Source organism: Xyrauchen texanus, chromosome 23 (assembly GCF_025860055.1).
Source record: "Xyrauchen texanus isolate HMW12.3.18 chromosome 23, RBS_HiC_50CHRs, whole genome shotgun sequence".
Classification (NCBI taxonomy): Eukaryota; Metazoa; Chordata; class Actinopteri; order Cypriniformes; family Catostomidae; genus Xyrauchen; species Xyrauchen texanus.
The window spans coordinates 1728470-1747030 of record NC_068298.1 but is presented as its reverse complement, the minus strand read 5'-3'; the positions used below and the strand labels follow the sequence as shown (position 1 = coordinate 1747030).

General features: G+C 39.1%; 2 protein-coding genes across 2 annotated transcripts; both read right to left on the bottom strand.

Moving 5' to 3' along the window:
* Window positions 1–6443: 6443 nt before the first annotated feature.
* Window positions 6444–9995, bottom strand: LOC127617284 (toll-like receptor 1). Its single transcript, XM_052089235.1, is given in 3 exon segments — window positions 6444–7605; window positions 7608–9043; window positions 9947–9995. Coding segments are annotated over 2 exon segments (2412 nt in total). The 5' UTR covers window positions 9025–9043; window positions 9947–9995; the 3' UTR covers window positions 6444–6610.
* Window positions 9996–14427: 4432 nt separating this feature from the next.
* Window positions 14428–17829, bottom strand: LOC127617283 (toll-like receptor 1). Its single transcript, XM_052089234.1, is given in 3 exon segments — window positions 14428–15439; window positions 15442–16877; window positions 17781–17829. Coding segments are annotated over 2 exon segments (2412 nt in total). The 5' UTR covers window positions 16859–16877; window positions 17781–17829; the 3' UTR covers window positions 14428–14444.
* Window positions 17830–18561: the final 732 nt, after the last annotated feature.

Here is an 18561-nt window from a genome sequence, read left to right as displayed (position 1 = left end):
TCATTTGTATTTTGACTTTAGAAATGTTCAAAGAAATGGCTGTGCGCAAAACCAGTAAACAAGGTGCAGACGTTCCACTCGTTAGTAGCCAAGGAGAGAATCCAACCAGAGCTGGATGGGGCGACACGAAACAAAAAAATCTCAGCAGCTGTTGGCTACACATAGCTACCACCGGACCTATAAACAGTGTAGGGAAAAGTAAAAAAAACGTAAAAGTGACTGCAGAACCAACAATAACCATAACAGCCGGAGTGGTTCAAAGAAAAGAAAGTGGAAGTGGTTTGACCAAATGGATGCTATCTATGGCAATAGACTGGCGAGCAACGGGAGGGAGAGGACTTGGCCATAGCGTTGTTGGAGTCCACAATGGAGGATGGTACGTTTTGTTACGTTAACTCTATATCCTGCTTGAAAGCTTCACTTTATTTAGTTGGAAAGTAGTAGGCAGTAGAGGTGGCCCAACTATGACGATCAGCCTATTATCCCACCCACATTGAGGCTGCACTAAACTGCAGTGGAAAAGCAAGCTCAGAAAAGTAAAGCGAGCAGAGTCGAGTTAAGCCGTGCCGTGGAAAAGCTCAATTAGTTATGGAGTGGTGGTGGCATAGTGGGCTAAAGTACAGAACTGGTAAGCAGAAGGTTGCTGGTTCGATCCCCACAGCCACCACCATTGTGTCCTTGAGTAAGACACTTAACTCCAGGTTGCTCCGGGGGGATTGTCCCTGTAATAAGTGCACTGTAAGTCGCTTTGGATAAAAGCGTCTGCCAAATGCATACATTTGAATGTAAATCTTATGCTCCGCTCTAAACCTATTTAAGTCTGGCCATTGAAAGTAACTGACTATACTCACTGATTGGGCGGCCAATATTAATAGAATATAATCTTTTGGGAGAAAAAGTGTTCTTCCTTAAGGAGGTGATCAAAAGAACCTTGGGGATTCATAGACTTCCGGTTTGGCGATGTAAGTGAAGGCAGCAAAGGCGAGGACCTCCCAACCACACTCATTTTAATCATATATGCGTCTTCTTCTAATTGAATTGCTTTACAAAAATAACATTTAAGAACTACACTTAGTTGAGAAAGCGGAATGAGCAACTCTAAACAGAAGCAAAGTACTGCGCCAGCAACACGGTCAGGCGCTTCCCTAGCGGGTAAGTTAGCAGTAATGGCGGCTAATGACACCACTATTAGCAACAAGGACGTACCTGAAAAAGACAATACGGATAACTTGTCGATGAGTCAGCTAGTCTCCGAACTGGCAAAAGAGCGGGCCAGTTTAAAAGAGGACATGGCAAGTTTAATTCAAGATTCAATCAAGCCATTACAGGCCTCCCTTGACACGCTACGCGAGACGGTCGGCTCGTTTCAGAACCGGCTTGCATCTACTGAAGTACTGGTCGGCGAAAACTTTGAAAGGCTAACCGCCGCGGAAACGACGATTAAATCCTTGAAGACGCAGAATTATTTTCTTCTTGACCAAATTGACGATCTTGAGAATAGATCCAGAAGGGCCAACCTGCGTATTATCAATATTCCGGAAGGCGCTGAGGATGGAAAAGACCCCATCGGATTTATATCTGGGCTGCTTAAAGATACCATGGAGAGCATGTTTGACAAACCTCCCGAACTTGAACGAGCGCATCGCGCGCTTCGCCCCAAACCTGGAGCAGGGCAATCTCCAGGACCATTCATTGTCTGCTTCCACCGATTTCAGGAAAAGGAAAAGGCACTCCACTGGGCCAGGCGAGATGATATTAAATTCAACGGAACGTCACTGCGGCTATACCCAGATACGAGCGCAGCTTTAGCGAAGAAACGCGCCGGATTCAAAGAAGTCAAACAATCCCTCTATCAGAAAGGCATAAAGTTTCAACTTTTGTATCCTGCACGTCTCTGTGTGAAACTCGGCGATTTTTGATTCACCTGCGGCTGCCGAGGCTTTTTACAAACAACGCGTACTTGTACAAGACTAAAGATATAACATTACTGTCTGTGAAGTTAAATGGTACAGACAACATACTTCAAGTAATAAGGTGACTTTCTCTATCTATTCTTCTATAGCAAGTTATTTAAAACTTCAAGAAAAGATGGCATGTTTGTTTCTGTTTATTGCCTTAAAGTTCATTCAGTACACTGTGTAACAATGACACTATACTGTATTCCATGTAAATATTGTGGTTTGGAGTCTCTCAAGAAGATCAAGGTTATCCAGGTAAAGACTGGATAACCGGGAGCCATGCAATTTATGTAGGTTTCTGCAGCTTGTTTCAGTTGGGGAAGCAAGCATTAGGAAAATGTTGGGAAGTTTGGTTCTGGTTTTTTTTTGTTTGTTTTATGTTATGATTTTAGAAAAACTGAATAGTGAGGAAACATTTATGTTGCTGATGGCATTTTTGATCTGTGAATGCTTGACTAAATATATATTTGTCCATGTCTGATATGGCCGATTTAACTAAATCTTCTGGGGGGTCGAAAGTTAGATTTGTTAGCTGGAATGTCAAAGGTCTAAATAGCCCAATCAAAAGAGGCAAAATGTTTGCATATTTAAAAAAATTTAAATCTGAAATAATATTTTTACAGGAAACCCATTTGCGCATTGTCGATCATCTCAGAATTAGGAAACCATGGGTGGGGCAAGTTTTCCACTCTTACTTTAACTCTAAGGCAAGGGGAACTGCCATTTTGATACAAAAAAGCATTCAATTGCAGATATTCAGGGAAGATATGTTGTAGTCTCTGGGATATTATATAATGTTCCTGTTGTATTAGTTAATGTATATGCGCCTAATTGAGATGATGTGAGTTTTATTAATAAGCTAGTCTCTCTATTGCCAGACCTAAACTCCCATCTTATGATTTTTGGTGGTGACATAAATTGCGTAATGGATCCGTCCCTTGACCGTTCCAATCCCAAATCTTTATCCCGTTCCAAGATGGCCCAAGCCTTATATACATTCATGGATCAAGTGGGGGTGGTTGATCCTTGGCGATTTCTTTTCCCACAAAGCAGAGAATATTCCTATTTTTCACATGTTCATCACTCCTATTCAAGAATTGATTATTTCTTTATTGATAAATCTCTCCTTCCTTCTGTTGGACAAATTGAATATTTACCTATTGTGGAATCAGACCATGCCCCCTTGCAATTAGACCTTATTTGTAATTTGAGGTATAACGAACGGCCTTTGTGGAGACTAAAAACGGCCTTGTTATCAGATCCTGCATTTTGTACATTTGTATCAACAGCTATAGATAATTTCCTATTACATAACAGGTCCGAATCTACTACAGCATCTACACTGTGGGAGACACTTAAAGTAGTTATCAGGGGAGAAATAATATCATATACTTCAACTCTCAATAAAAAACGTAAACAAAAACTGGACGATTTAATTGATTCTATAAGAAGGGTAGATTACCTCAATTCTATGTCTCCCTCACCTGAGCTATATGAAGAAAGGTTGAACCTTCAAGTTCAGTACAATCTGTTATCAACAAATAAAACTGAATGGTATTTATCACGTTCTAAAGGTTATATATATGAACATGGAGAAAAAGCAGGACGACTTCTAGCCCACCAGTTAAAATCTAAAGCTGCTTCTCAACTTATACCTCAAATTTGAAACGGTAACAATGGTTTAATAGTTAATCCAATTGAAATTAATACCACTTTTAAGAACTACTTCTCAAATTTGTATACTTCTGAAAGCCCTGAATCTTACACTGAAATTTTGTAATTTTTAAATAATATAAGCATACCCACCCTCAATTCTGTGCAGAAAAATTATTTAGATCAGCCCATACAAATAGAAGAAATTTTAAACTCGATCACATTAATGCAGAGCAAAAAAACTCCTGGTCCTGATGACTATCCAATAGACTTTTACAAAAACTGTGCATATAAATTAGCCCCTATTCTTCTTGATATGTTTGAGGACTCGTTGGAAAAGGGTAGCTTGCCACAAACCTTGAATGAAGCAAACATTATACTTTTACTAAAACTTGGAAAGGATCCCCTGAAATGTAACTCTTACAGGCCAATCTCTCTCTTAAACTCAGATGTAAAAATTTTGGCAAAAATCCTTGCTTTACGTTTAGACACAGTAATAGAGAACTTGATTTCAAAAGACCAAACCGGTTTTGTCAGAGGTCGTCACTCTTTTAGTAATATCCGGAGATTGTTAGGGGTAATACACTCGTCTAAATCTTCTCAGGACCCTGTCCCTCAGGTAGTCATCGCGTTAGATGCTGAAAAAGCATTCGATAGGGTGGAGTGGAAATATTTATTCTTTGTGCTGGAAAGATTTGGATTTGGTACATCTCTTCTCTCATTGATTAATTTATTATACCTTTCCCTAAAGCATCTGTAATTACAAATAGAGTATGTTCAAAGTATTTTCCCCTATCACAGGGTACAAGACAAGGATGCCTTCTTAGCCCTTTACTTTTTACTTTAGCCATCGAGCCCCTATCTATAGCATTAAGACATTCACAGCATTTTACTGGTATTAGCAGTATGGGCATAGAACATAGAGTATCCTTATATGCCGATGATATGCTGTTGTATATTTCAGATCTGATCTTGGGTATTCCACAGGTAGTAAAAATATTGAAACAATTTGGAACTTTCTCAGGCTATAAACTGAATTTTTCGAAAAGTGTTTGTTTCCCCATAAATAGTAAGGACCTCCATATCTCGAATACCGATATACCTTTTCAATTGTCTATATCAGGTTTTAGATATCTAGGGATAAACATCACAAAGGGATTCCCTAACCTTTACAAAGAGATCTTTGCTCCTCTAATCGACAAGTTAAAGCTAGACCTCAAAAAATGTAATTTGCTATTTCTCTCTCTTGCAGGTAGAATTAATTGTGTAAAAATGAACATCTTACCAAGGTTCTTGTACTTTTTCAGTGCATTCCAATATTTTTAACAAAATCCTTTTTCAGAACTTAGACAGTCTTATTTCATCATTTATATGGGGTGGAAAAACACCTAGGATTAGGAAGGAATTTCTCCAAAGACAGAAATCTCAAGGCGGATTAAGCTTCCTAATTTCAGGTATTATTATTGGGCTGCAAATATCTCAAAAGTACTTTATTGGCTTCAGAACCCCAAAGATGTCTGGTGTATTTCAGAAGCAAACTCTTGTACTTCATCATCCCTTCCTGCTTTAGCTTTATCTAAATTGCCCCTTTGTATTTCACTATATACTCAATGCCCAGTTGTCACAAATACTCTCAAGATTTGGTTCCAATTTAGACAATGTTTTGGTTTCAAAAACTTCTCCATGACCAGCCCTATATGCAAGAACCACCTATTCCTTCCAGCTCAAATGGACTCAGTCTTCAGTCAATGGCAACAGGCAGGTCTTGTCAAATTTAGCGATCTTTTTATTGATGATTTTTTTGCCACTTTTTCCAATCTCTCCTCAAAATATAATCTGCCAAGATCACATCTGTTTAGATATTTTCAAGTTCGTCATCTAATCCAAAATCATTGTCCCATATATCCAAGCATTCCTCCCAGTACAGGATTGGATGAAATTTTAAACACTCCCTTACATTCGAAAGGTGTAATTTCTAAAGTATATAATACTTTAATGTCAATAAAAAATATTAATCTAGACAAAATCCGTGCAGAATGGACAAAGGATTTGGCAGTGGATATATCAGATGAAACATGGAATAATGCATTATTTAGAGTGAATGGAACAACCTCCTGTACTCGCTTGGGTTTAATCCAGTTCAAGGTCCTTCATAGACTTCATTACAGCAAGGTTAGGCTGTCCAAGATATACACAAATGTAGATGATACATGTGAGCTTGTTGTTCTGCTAAAGCAGACCTTGCTCATATGTTTTGGTCTTGTCCCAGACTGCTGGATTATTGGACAGTTATATTTAAAATTTTGCCTGAGGCAGATATTAAGGATATCAGGCCTAGTTTTGAGATGGCTATCTTTGGAGTACCTGTACAAGGTGTGGTCATGTCCAAAAATAGTCAAGATGCATGCGCTTTTGCATGTCTTTTGGCTCGGATAAGAATATTACTTGATTGGAAATCAAGTAAACCACCTTTAGTTTCACTCTGGCTTAGTGATGTGATGCTGTGGTGCTCTTAGAGGATCCACCAAACGCTTTTATTCAGTATGGACCCCAATGATTTCATATTTTGAAAAGGACGTAACTCTTCCCAAAAACTAAAACTAATATTGTTATTAAAAGGCCCGTGCACAGTGGAACGGATAACGCAAATCAACACAATGGGCTAACAATGATGTCAATTATTTCCTCACTGTTTGTAATATAACAACCTTGAGACTCTGTTTTTTTTTTCATTTTGGATTTTCCCTTTTTTTTTTCTTTTTTTTTTACATATACATTGTTTATATATCTTATTATTATTATTATAGTTTATATATTTTTTCTTTTTTCCTTTCTTTGTTCACTGGGTGGGTTGTGGAAAAGGGGGATATTGTAAAAACAAGGAGCATTGTTAACTTTTTCTGTATGTGATACGTCACTCTGTTCTTCCTTCAATAAAAAAAACAAACAAACAAAAACAAAAAGATCCTTGGGAACCCTGTTTCTATCTTTCTCTTTCCTCACTCCACTTCTGTCTCTGGTGGTATGGGAAGGTCGGCCTGCAGAACTGCTCTGAGGTTTGCCCAAAACAGTTTCTGTTTGGTGCCTTCCTGTGGCCACTCTAGGTATGTACGTCTGGACATCATGGCCTTGAGCTGGTGGTACTTGGAGGGAATAAGATATACTGGCAGAGGTTCCAGCAGAATAAGAATGATGCTGTCCAACCCTCGAGTTACCCTCTGGTGATTGGCGAAATAGAGCTCGTAATGGCACCATTCACTCTGGACGAATTGAGATGACAGCACGAAGACACATCTTCTACTCTGCTCAATGCAACGCAGAATGTTCTGGACGATTGTCTTACCCGGGATGAAGTCCCGTTCATGGTGGCACAGTCGCAACCCATTGTGGATTGTGGTCGGGTCCTCGCCCTCAAGTTTGGGCAATAGTTGACCCTTTACCCACTCAGCATTCTTCTGGCTGTATGATACGAAACCATGGAAGCACACCCCTTCCATGTCCTCTGCTCTTTCTTGAGATGTTATTGCATGGTGCTTGGCTCGGGTCCATTTCCATATCATCTTGAGGTACCACGGGGCATCCAACTGATGGCAAAGAAGGCAGACAACAATTACCAAAGTGATAGTTGGGATCAAAATAGTAATGGCCAGAATCCAGGCATTGCAAGAGATCTCTGGGAGGTAGAAGTCTTTTAAAGTGGTATTTCTCCAGGATTCTGGATAACTGCATAGGTAGCTGTCCGGCCAGTGCCCTAGAATCAGGCCAGGATTCCCTCTTCCATGCTGCGTAGCTTTGGCATTGATGAGGCCTGAGAATTCACGCAAAGCACAAGTGCAGATGAAGGGGTTGTGACTTGCATCCAGAGCTTGAAGTTGTGGACAAGTCTTCAGGACTCCTGGTAAAGGTGAGTGGATGGAGTTTGATCTTACCAAGAGCTTCTGCAGGTTTGGGAATGTTTGACAGGTGGGAAGGTCCAATAAGCGATTCCCGTTAGGTCCAGAATGCTCAACTTGTACAAAAGAGGTGTATCTGCAGGTACTGTGGTGACATGGTTATTGAGGAGGTTAAGGATTCTTATGGACCTTGGCAAACACTTAAACACATTGTGGTCAAACACATTGGATGATAAATCCACATGGAATAGTTGGGAAGGCCAGACACACCTGCCCTGTTCCTCTGCATAGGTAAGTGTATTCTGGCTAAAGTCAACATATTTCAGTGAGTTCATGAGATGAATTCTTAAAGTCAGTGGTCTAAGATTTCTGAGATTATTGCCCCTCAGAACCAACATTTCAAGGTTTGTCAGTGTACTGCATTCGTTATCTGGACCGAGAGAGAATATGTTTTCTGTAAGGGCACAATCGGATAAATCTATAGCCTCGATCTTGCTAACAGCCTTTGGACAGGTCATATGGACAATGGGCGTTTGTGTAAGGCTGAGATTCCTTGACGTTATGTTTATTAAGAAGTCATAGAGGTCCTCTTGGTTGAAGAGGAATACAGTAACTGACGCATTTCTTACTGAAAATAAATCTAATCCGTTTCCCTGGAACACAGGCTTACCGTTCATCATGTTAGTGATGGTAATGTCTGATAAAGAAAGCTGTTGAATTGAAGACATCAACACTGTATTAATACAACTTGTCAACTCTTTCCAGGTGCTAATCACCTTGGAGAATTCCAGGTTAACAGTGCGTATGGTTCCTTGCTGGTACGGCGGCTGGAGGAACTTCATCTCGCTGTCAACTTCAGTGAATTCCAGCTTTTGAAATGTTGCGTAGGCATTGGCAGCGATTGCATAATCAAGCTTCCTTTTGGACAGAGCAATAACTGCCTTATCTGCATTTACACCCAGTAGACTGCTCTCCTCATAGGTCTTTGTCTCGCCAACATTAATAAAGAAGGTTTTGAGAGTAAGATTGGCGATGTTGGCAAAGTCTTCACTACGGATTGATTGCGCACTCAGGCCCAACCACTGCAGGTTTTTGAGGGTAGAAAATTCCCTCCCTAGTGCCATAACAGAAAACATGTTGGACGACAGGTCCAAGAACTGCAGATTACCTGCATGAAGCAAGTACAGCTGATTGGAGAGGTTTTGGAGTCTGTTGTGTGACAAGTCCAAAATTTCCAAAGCAGGGGTCAAGGTAAGCGTGTCACTGTCTATATCCTCCAGTATATTCCAGGACAGATTTAGGAAATGGAGTCTAGGGGTTTTGCTGAAGTCTTGGCTCCTCAACACCTTGATGTAATTCAGGGACAGATCTAAATCCTCTGTTGATGACTTGAGGTCATTGGGAACCGAGGACAGGTTCTGAGATGAATAAATCACTACAACTCTCTCAATGGCCAGAATATTAGATGGGAGGAAACATATAAGATAAACTGAAACCAGCCACCCACTTGATGCCATCATCTTTCTCACATGAGTGAATCTAAAGGGGAAAAAAGATAATTTGATTTCATTTCCCATTTTAAAGTTCTGCTCATAGGTTTACACTTCCCTTGCAGATACTGCAAGATGTTTATGACTATTTCAAAAATAAGTGAATTAATAAAAATGGCATTTTGGACATTTACTGGTAAAACTATTTGTTAGTTCTAAGCAGTGCGTGCATGTGTGTTCATGTGTGTCCATGTTTCTTGACATAAAGCCTCCAGTTACTTGAAGTTCTTAGGGTTTGTTGAGTATTCTGCACTGTTGTGTTCTCTCCTATTGTAACTCAATAATGTTTAGATCCAGCTTTGCCAATCAGGATAATTGGGAGGCGGTTGCTGATCACACATCAGATGATAAGCACCACTTACATGGCATGGCAGAATTTTAAGCAGCCCTCAAAGTCGTAGCTGGTACAACACAATATCATACACAACCGGCTACAAAATTCAGCAAGCAGTCGTTGATGTTTCAAGAGGCAGCACACAATATTAAGTACCAAATGTGTGTAAACGTTTAATGTTTTACAGATTCTGCAAGGGATATGTAAACTTAGGAGCAAAAATTGTACATCAGTCATTCCCTAGTTTTATTTTGCATTGCAGTTGCACAACAGTTACTAAAAAGAAGATAATTTAAAAATAAATGTAAATTCAGGCTTGTTGGAAAAATACATTATGACTTTTACATTGTCTATACAAGAGTTACTCGGAGACTGTTGTATGGGCTGTGCAATGACATGCATGACCGAAAGAAGACGTTATAAAACAACATGAAAAGCTATGCATGCAAATAAGGTATTTCATAAGGTGCATAATGTCAACTGCATATAAACCTGTAAAATTAGCATGTATGTTTTCATAGATAGCTATTAAAAGAAAATGTAATTTTTCTGGCTTACCCGTCTGCTGTAGAGTTTAGCTGAGGAGATGGTTTAGTGTCTTCGGAAACTGGTGATCAGAGTCAAATTGTTACTGAACTTCTGCTTTTGCCCGTTTCACTTCTTCAAATATGAGACAGAAACCCGGTTATTTACTCTTGACATATGAGACTACACATTGAAGTGATACTTTGATTTAGCGGGCACGCATCTGGCATTATCAAACAGACCAATCCATGTTGTAGTGCATGTAAGTCATAATATTGAGCTTTTTAATGTTTTGAATAGCATACTACCATAATACTGTTACTATTTCTGCAGTATTGATACATTTCATTGTATGGAATGTATTACTGATTGTAGCTGTCCAAAAAGGACCAAAAACGCCAAGAAAAAAACATAGTTATCTGTATGACCCATGTGCTGTATGTGCTCTTCTAAAGTCAAGAAGACATTTTTGTTTTTTGAACTTAAAAGGGTGACCGTATTTTCTCTTTGAGTGAACTACTCCCATGTTAAGAAATGCTTTTGACATCTTGATTGCTATTCCTGTAAGATGGCATGTATCATCTTAGTTATGCTCTGCTTTAAACATTTTTAAGTCTGGCCATTGAAAGTAACTGACTATACTCTATGAATCATTGGGTCACCAAGTCATTTTCTGTTGCACTTGTTTGTTCTTTGTTAGGCCCAATTTTGTTGGTCAGCATCCCCTGTGATCTAATCAAATGTGTCTTTGGCAATCAGATTGTGTCTTCAAACCCATTCACACCCATTACTGAGGCTGTTATACAGTTGAAGTCAGAAGTCTACATACACGTTAGCCAAATACATTTAAACTCAGTTCTGACATTTAATGGCAGAAAACATTCCCTGTCTTAGGTCCGTTAGGATCACAAATTTATTTTAAGAATGTGAAATGTCAGAATAATAGTAGAAAATATTATTTCAGCTTTTATTTCTTTCATCACATTCCCAGTGGGTCAGAAGTTTACATACACTTTGTTAGTATTTGGTAGCATTGACTTTAAATTGTTTAACTTGGGTCAAATGTTTTGGGGATCCTTCCACAAGCGTCTCACAATAAGTCTCCCATTCCTCCAGACAGAACTGGCATAACCGAGTCAGGTTTGTCGGCCTCCTTGCTCACACATGCTTTTCAGTTCTGCCCACAAATTTTTCTATCGGATTGTGATGGCGACTCCAATACCTTGACTTTGTTGTCCTTAAACCATTTTGCCACAACTTTGGAGGTGTGCTTGGGGTCATTGTCCATTTGGAAGACCCATTTGCAACCGAGCAAATTGATTCTATAAGAAGGGTAGATTACCTCAATTCTATGTCTCCCTCACCTGAACTATATAAAGAAAGGTTGAACCTTCAAGTTCAGTACAATCTGTTATCAACAAATAAAACTGAATGGTATTTATCACGTTCTAAAGGATATGAACATGGAGAAAAAGCAGGACGACTTCTAGCCCACCAGTTAAAATCTAAAGCTGCTTCTCAACTTATACCTCAAATTTGAAACGGTAACAATGGTTTAATAGTTAATCCAATTGAAATTAATACCACTTTTAAGAACTACTTCTCAAATTTGTATACTTCTGAAAGCCCTGAATCTTACACTGAAATTTTTTAATTTTTAAATAATATAAGCATACCCACCCTCAATTCTGTGCAGAAAAATTATTTAGATCAGCCCATACAAATAGAAGAAATTTTAAACTCGATCACATTAATGCAGAGCAAAAAAACTCCTGGTCCTGATGACTATCCAATAGACTTTTACAAAAAATGTGCATATAAATTAGCCCCTATTCTTCTTGATATGTTTGAGGACTCGTTGGAAAAGGGTAGCTTGCCATAAACCTTGAATGAAGCAAACATTATACTTTTACTAAAACCTGGAAAGGATCCCCTGAAATGTAACTCTTACAGGCCAATCTCTCTCTTAAACTCAGATGTAAAAATTTTGGCAAAAATCCTTGCTTTACGTTTAGACAGTAATAGAGAACTTGATTTCAAAAGACCAAACCGGTTTTGTCAGAGGTCGTCACTCTTTTAGTAATATCCGGAGATTGTTAGGGGTAATACACTCGTCTAAATCTTCTCAGGACCCTGTCCCTCAGGTAGTCATCGCGTTAGATGCTGAAAAAGCATTCGATAGGGTGGAGTGGAAATATTTATTCTTTGTGCTGGAAAGATTTGGATTTGGTACATCTCTTCTCTCATTGATTAATTTATTATACCTTTCCCCTAAAGCATCTGTAATTACAAATAGAGTATGTTCAAAGTATTTTCCCCTATCACAGGGTACAAGACAAGGATGCCTTCTTAGCCCTTTACTTTTTACTTTAGCCATCGAGCCCCTATCTATAGCATTAAGACATTCACAGCATTTTACTGGTATTAGCAGTATGGGCATAGAACATAGAGTATCCTTATATGCCGATGATATGCTGTTGTATATTTCAGATCTGATCTTGGGTATTCCACAGGTAGTACAAATATTGAAACAATTTGGAACTTTCTCAGGCTATAAACTGAATTTTTCGAAAAGTGTTTGTTTCCCCATAAATAGTAAGGACCTCCATATCTCGAATACCGATATACCTTTTCAATTGTCTATATCAGGTTTTAGATATCTAGAGATAAACATCACAAAGGGATTCCCTAACCTTTACAAAGAGATCTTTGCTCCTCTAATCGACAAGTTAAAGCTAGACCTCAAAAAATGTAATTTGCTATTTCTCTCTCTTGCAGGTAGAATTAATTGTGTAAAAATGAACATCTTACCAAGGTTCTTGTACTTTTTTCAGTGCATTCCAATATTTTTAACAAAATCCTTTTTTCAGAACTTAGACAGTCTTATTTCATCATTTATATGGGGTGGAAAAACACCTAGGATTAGGAAGGAATTTCTCCAAAGACAGAAATCTCAAGGCGGATTAGAGCTTCCTAATTTCAGGTATTATTATTGGGCTGCAAATATCTCAAAAGTACTTTATTGGCTTCAGAACCCCAAAGATGTCTGGTGTATTTCAGAAGCAAACTCTTGTACTTCATCATCCCTTCCTGCTTTAGCTTTATCTAAATTGCCCCTTTGTATTTCACTATATACTCAATGCCCAGTTGTCACAAATACTCTCAAGATTTGGTTCCAATTTAGACAATGTTTTGGTTTCAAAAACTTCTCCATGACCAGCCCTATATGCAAGAACCACCTATTCCTTCCAGCTCAAATGGACTCAGTCTTCAGTCAATGGCAACAGGCAGGTCTTGTCAAATTTAGCGATCTTTTTATTGATGATTTTTTTGCCACTTTTTCCAATCTCTCCTCAAAATATAATCTGCCAAGATCACATCTGTTTAGATATTTTCAAGTTCGTCATCTAATCCAAAATCATTGTCCCATATATCCAAGCATTCCTCCCAGTACAGGATTGGATGAAATTTTAAACACTCCCTTACATTCGAAAGGTGTAATTTCTAAAGTATATAATACTTTAATGTCAATAAAAAATATTAATCTAGACAAAATCCGTGCAGAATGGACAAAGGATTTGGCAGTGGATATATCAGATGAAACATGGAATAATGCATTATTTAGAGTGAATGGAACAACCTCCTGTACTCGCTTGGGTTTAATCCAGTTCAAGGTCCTTCATAGACTTCATTACAGCAAGGTTAGGCTGTCCAAGATATACACAAATGTAGATGATACATGTGAGCGCTGTTGTTCTGCTAAAGCAGACCTTGCTCATATGTTTTGGTCTTGTCCCAGACTGCTGGATTATTGGACAGTTATATTTAAAATTTTGCCTGAGGCAGATATTAAGGATATCAGGCCTAGTTTTGAGATGGCTATCTTTGGAGTACCTGTACAAGGTGTGGTCATGTCCAAAAATAGTCAAGATGCATGCGCTTTTGCATGTCTTTTGGCTCGGATAAGAATATTACTTGATTGGAAATCAAGTAAACCACCTTTAGTTTCACTCTGGCTTAGTGATGTGATGCTGTGGTGCTCTTAGAGGATCCACCAAACGCTTTTATTCAGTATGGACCCCAATGATTTCATATTTTGAAAAGGACGTAACTCTTCCCAAAAACTAAAACTAATATTGTTATTAAAAGGCCCGTGCACAGTGGAACGGATAACGCAAATCAACACAATGGGCTAACAATGATGTCAATTATTTCCTCACTGTTTGTAATATAACAACCTTGAGACTCTGTTTTTTTTTCATTTTGGATTTTCCCTTTTTTTTTTCTTTTTTTTTTACATATACATTGTTTATATATCTTATTATTATTATTATTATAGTTTATATATTTTTTCTTTTTTCCTTTCTTTGTTCACTGGGTGGGTTGTGGAAAAGGGGGATATTGTAAAAACAAGGAGCATTGTTAACTTTTTCTGTATGTGATACGTCACTCTGTTCTTCCTTCAATAAAAAAAACAAACAAACAAAAACAAAAAGATCCTTGGGAACCCTGTTTCTATCTTTCTCTTTCCTCACTCCACTTCTGTCTCTGGTGGTATGGGAAGGTCGGCCTGCAGAACTGCTCTGAGGTTTGCCCAAAAGAGTTTCTGTTTGGTGCCTTCCTGTGGCCACTCTAGGTATGTACGTCTGGACATCATGGCCTTGAGCTGGTGGTACTTGGAGGGAATAAGATATACTGGCAGAGGTTCCAGCAGAATAAGAATGATGCTGTCCAACCCTCGAGTTACCCTCTGGTGATTGGCGAAATAGAGCTCGTAATGGCACCATTCACTCTGGACGAAGTGAGATGACAGCACGAAGACACATCTTCTACTCTGCTCAATGCAACGCAGAATGTTCTGGACGATTGTCTTACCCGGGATGAAGTCCCGTTCATGGTGGCACAGTCGCAACCCATTGTGGATTGTGGTCGGGTCCTCGCCCTCAAGTTTGGGCAATAGTTGACCCTTTACCCACTCAGCATTCTTCTGGCTGTATGATACGAAACCATGGAAGGACACCCCTTCCATGTCCTCTGCTCTTTCTTGAGATGTTATTGCATGGTGCTTGGCTCGGGTCCATTTCCACATCATCTTGAGGTACCACAGGGCATCCAACTGATGGCAAAGAAGGCAGACAACAATTACCAAAGTGATAGTTGGGATCAAAATAGTAATGGCCAGAATCCAGGCATTGCAAGAGATCTCTGGGAGGTAGAAGTCTTTTAAAGTGGTATTTCTCCAGGATTCTGGATAACTGCATAGGTAGCTGTCCGGCCAGTGCCCTAGAATCAGGCCAGGATTCCCTCTTCCATGCTGCGTAGCTTTGGCATTGATGAGGCCTGAGAATTCACGCAAAGCACAAGTGCAGATGAAGGGGTTGTGACTTGCATCCAGAGCTTGAAGTTGTGGACAAGTCTTCAGGACTCCTGGTAAAGGTGAGTGGATGGAGTTTGATCTTACCAAGAGCTTCTGCAGGTTTGGGAATGTTTGACAGGTGGGAAGGTCCAATAAGCGATTCCCGTTAGGTCCAGAATGCTCAACTTGTACAAAAGAGGTGTATCTGCAGGTACTGTGGTGACATGGTTATTGAGGAGGTTAAGGATTCTTATGGACCTTGGCAAACACTTAAACACATTGTGGTCAAACACATTGGATGATAAATCCACATGGAATAGTTGGGAAGGCCAGACACACCTGCCCTGTTCCTCTGCATAGGTAAGTGTATTCTGGCTAAAGTCAACATATTTCAGTGAGTTCATGAGATGAATTCTTAAAGTCAGTGGTCTAAGATTTCTGAGATTATTGCCCCTCAGAACCAACATTTCAAGGTTTGTCAGTGTACTGCATTCGTTATCTGGACCGAGAGAGAAGATGTTTTCTGTAAGGGCACAATCGGATAAATCTATAGCCTCGATCTTGCTAACAGCCTTTGGACAGGTCATATGGACAATGGGCGTTTGTGTAAGGCTGAGATTCCTTGACGGCATGTTTATTAAGAAGTCATAGAGGTCCTCTTGGTTGAAGAGGAATACAGTAACTGACGCATTTCTTGCTGAAAATAAATCTAATCCGTTTCCCTGGAACACAGGCGTACCGTTAATCATGTTAGTGATGGTAATGTCTGATAAAGAAAGCTGTTGAATTGAAGACATCAACACTGTATTAATACAACTTGTCAACTCTTTCCAGGTGCTAATCACCTTGGAGAATTCCAGGTTAACAGTGCGTATGGTTCCTTGCTGGTACGGCGGCTGGAGGAACTTCATCTCGCTGTCAACTTCAGTGAATTCCAGCTTTTGAAATGTTGCGTAGGCATTGGCAGCGATTGCAAAATCAAGCTCCCTTTTGGACAGAGCAATAACTGCCTTATCTGCATTTACACCCAGTAGACTGCTCTCCTCATAGGTCTTTGTCTCGCCAACATTAATAAAGAAGGTTTTGAGAGTAAGATTGGCGATGTTGGCAAAGTCTTCACTACGGATTGATTGCGCACTCAGGCCCAACCACTGCAGGTTTTTGAGGGTAGAAAATTCCCTCCCTAGTGCCATAACAGAAAACATGTTGGACGACAGGTCCAAGAACTGCAGATTACCTGCATGAAGCAAGTACAGCTGATTGGAGAGGTTTTGGAGTCTGTTGTGTGACAAGTCCAAAATTTCCAAAGCAGGGGTCAAGGTAAACGTGTCACTGTCTATATCCTCCAGTATATTCCAGGACAGATTTAGGAAATGGAGTCTAGGGGTTTTGCTGAAGTCTTGGCTCCTCAACACCTTGATGTAATTCAGGGACAGATCTAAATCCTCTGTTGATGACTTGAGGTCATTGGGAACCGAGGACAGGTTCTGAGATGAATAAATCACTACAACTCTCTCAATGGCCAGAATATTAGATGGGAGGAAACATATAAGATAAACTGAAACCAGCCACCCACTTGATGCCATCATCTTTCTCACATGAGTGAATCTAAAGGGGAAAAAAGATAATTTGATTTCATTTCCCTTTTTAAAGTTCTGCTCATAGGTTTACACTTCCCTTGCAGATACTGCAAGATGTTTATGACTATTTCAAATATAAGTGAATTAATAAAAATGGCATTTTGGACATTTACTGGTAAAACTATTTGTTAGTTCTAAGCAGTGCGTGCATGTGTGTTCATGTGTGTCCATGTTTCTTGACATAAAGCCTCCAGTTACTTGAAGTTCTTAGGGTTTGTTGAGTATTCTGCACTGTTGTGTTCTCTCCTATTGTAACTCAATAATGTTTAGATCCAGCTTTGCCAATCAGGATAATTGGGAGACGGTTGCTGATCACACATCAGATGATAAGCACCACTTACATGGCATGGCAGAATTTTAAGCAGCCCTCAAAGTCGTAGCTGGTACAACACAATATCATACACAACCGGCTACAAAATTCAGCAAGCAGTCGTTGATGTTTCAGGAGGCAGCACACAATATTAAGTACCAAATGTGTGTAAACGTTTAATGTTTTACAGATTCTGCAAGGGATATGTAAACTTAGGAGCAAAAATTGTACATCAGTCATTCCCTAGTTTTATTTTGCATTGCAGTTGCACAACAGTTACTAAAAAGAAGATAATTTAAAAATAAATGTAAATTCAGGCTTGTTGGAAAAATACATTATGACTTTTACATTGTCTATACAAGAGTTACTCGGAGACTGTTGTATGGGCTGTGCAATGACATGCATGACCGAAAGAAGACGTTATAAAACAACATGAAAAGCTATGCATGCAAATAAGGTATTTCATAAGGTGCATAATGTCAACTGCATATAAACCTGTAAAATTAGCATGTATGTTTTCATAGATAGCTATTAAAAGAAAATGTAATTTTTCTGGCTTACCCGTCTGCTGTAGAGTTTAGCTGAGGAGATGGTTTAGTGTCTTCGGAAACTGGTGATCAGAGTCAAATTGTTACTGAACTTCTGCTTTTGCCCGTTTCACTTCTTCAAATGTGAGACAGAAACCCGGTTATTTACTCTTGACATATGAGACTACACATTGAAGTGATACTTTGATTTAGCGGGCACGCATCTGGCATTATCAAACAGACCAATCCATGTTGTAGTGCATGTAAGTCATAATATTGAGCTTTTTTAATGTTTTGAATAGCATACTACCATAATACTGTCACTATTTCTGCAGTATTGATACATTTCATTGTATGGAATGTATTACTGATTGTAGCTGTCCAAAAAGGACCAAAAACGCCAAGAAAAAAACATAGTTATCTGTATGACCCATGTGCTGTATGTGCTCTTCTAAAGTCAAGAAGACATTTATGTTTTTTGAACTTAAAAGGGTGACCGTATTTTCTCTTTGAGTGAACTACTCCCATGTTAAGAAATGCTTTTGACATCTTGATTGCTATTCCTGTAAGATGGCATGTATCATCTTAGTTATGCTCTGCTTTAAACATTTTTAAGTCTGGCCATTGAAAGTAACTGACTATAGTCTATGAATCATTGGGTCACCAAGTCATTTTCTGTTGCACTTGTTTGTTCTTCGTTAGGCCTAATTTTGTTGGTCAGCATCCCCTGTGATCTAATCAAATGTGTCTTTGGCAATCAGATTGTGTCTCCAAACCCATTCACACCCATTACTGAGGCTGTTATACAGTTGAAG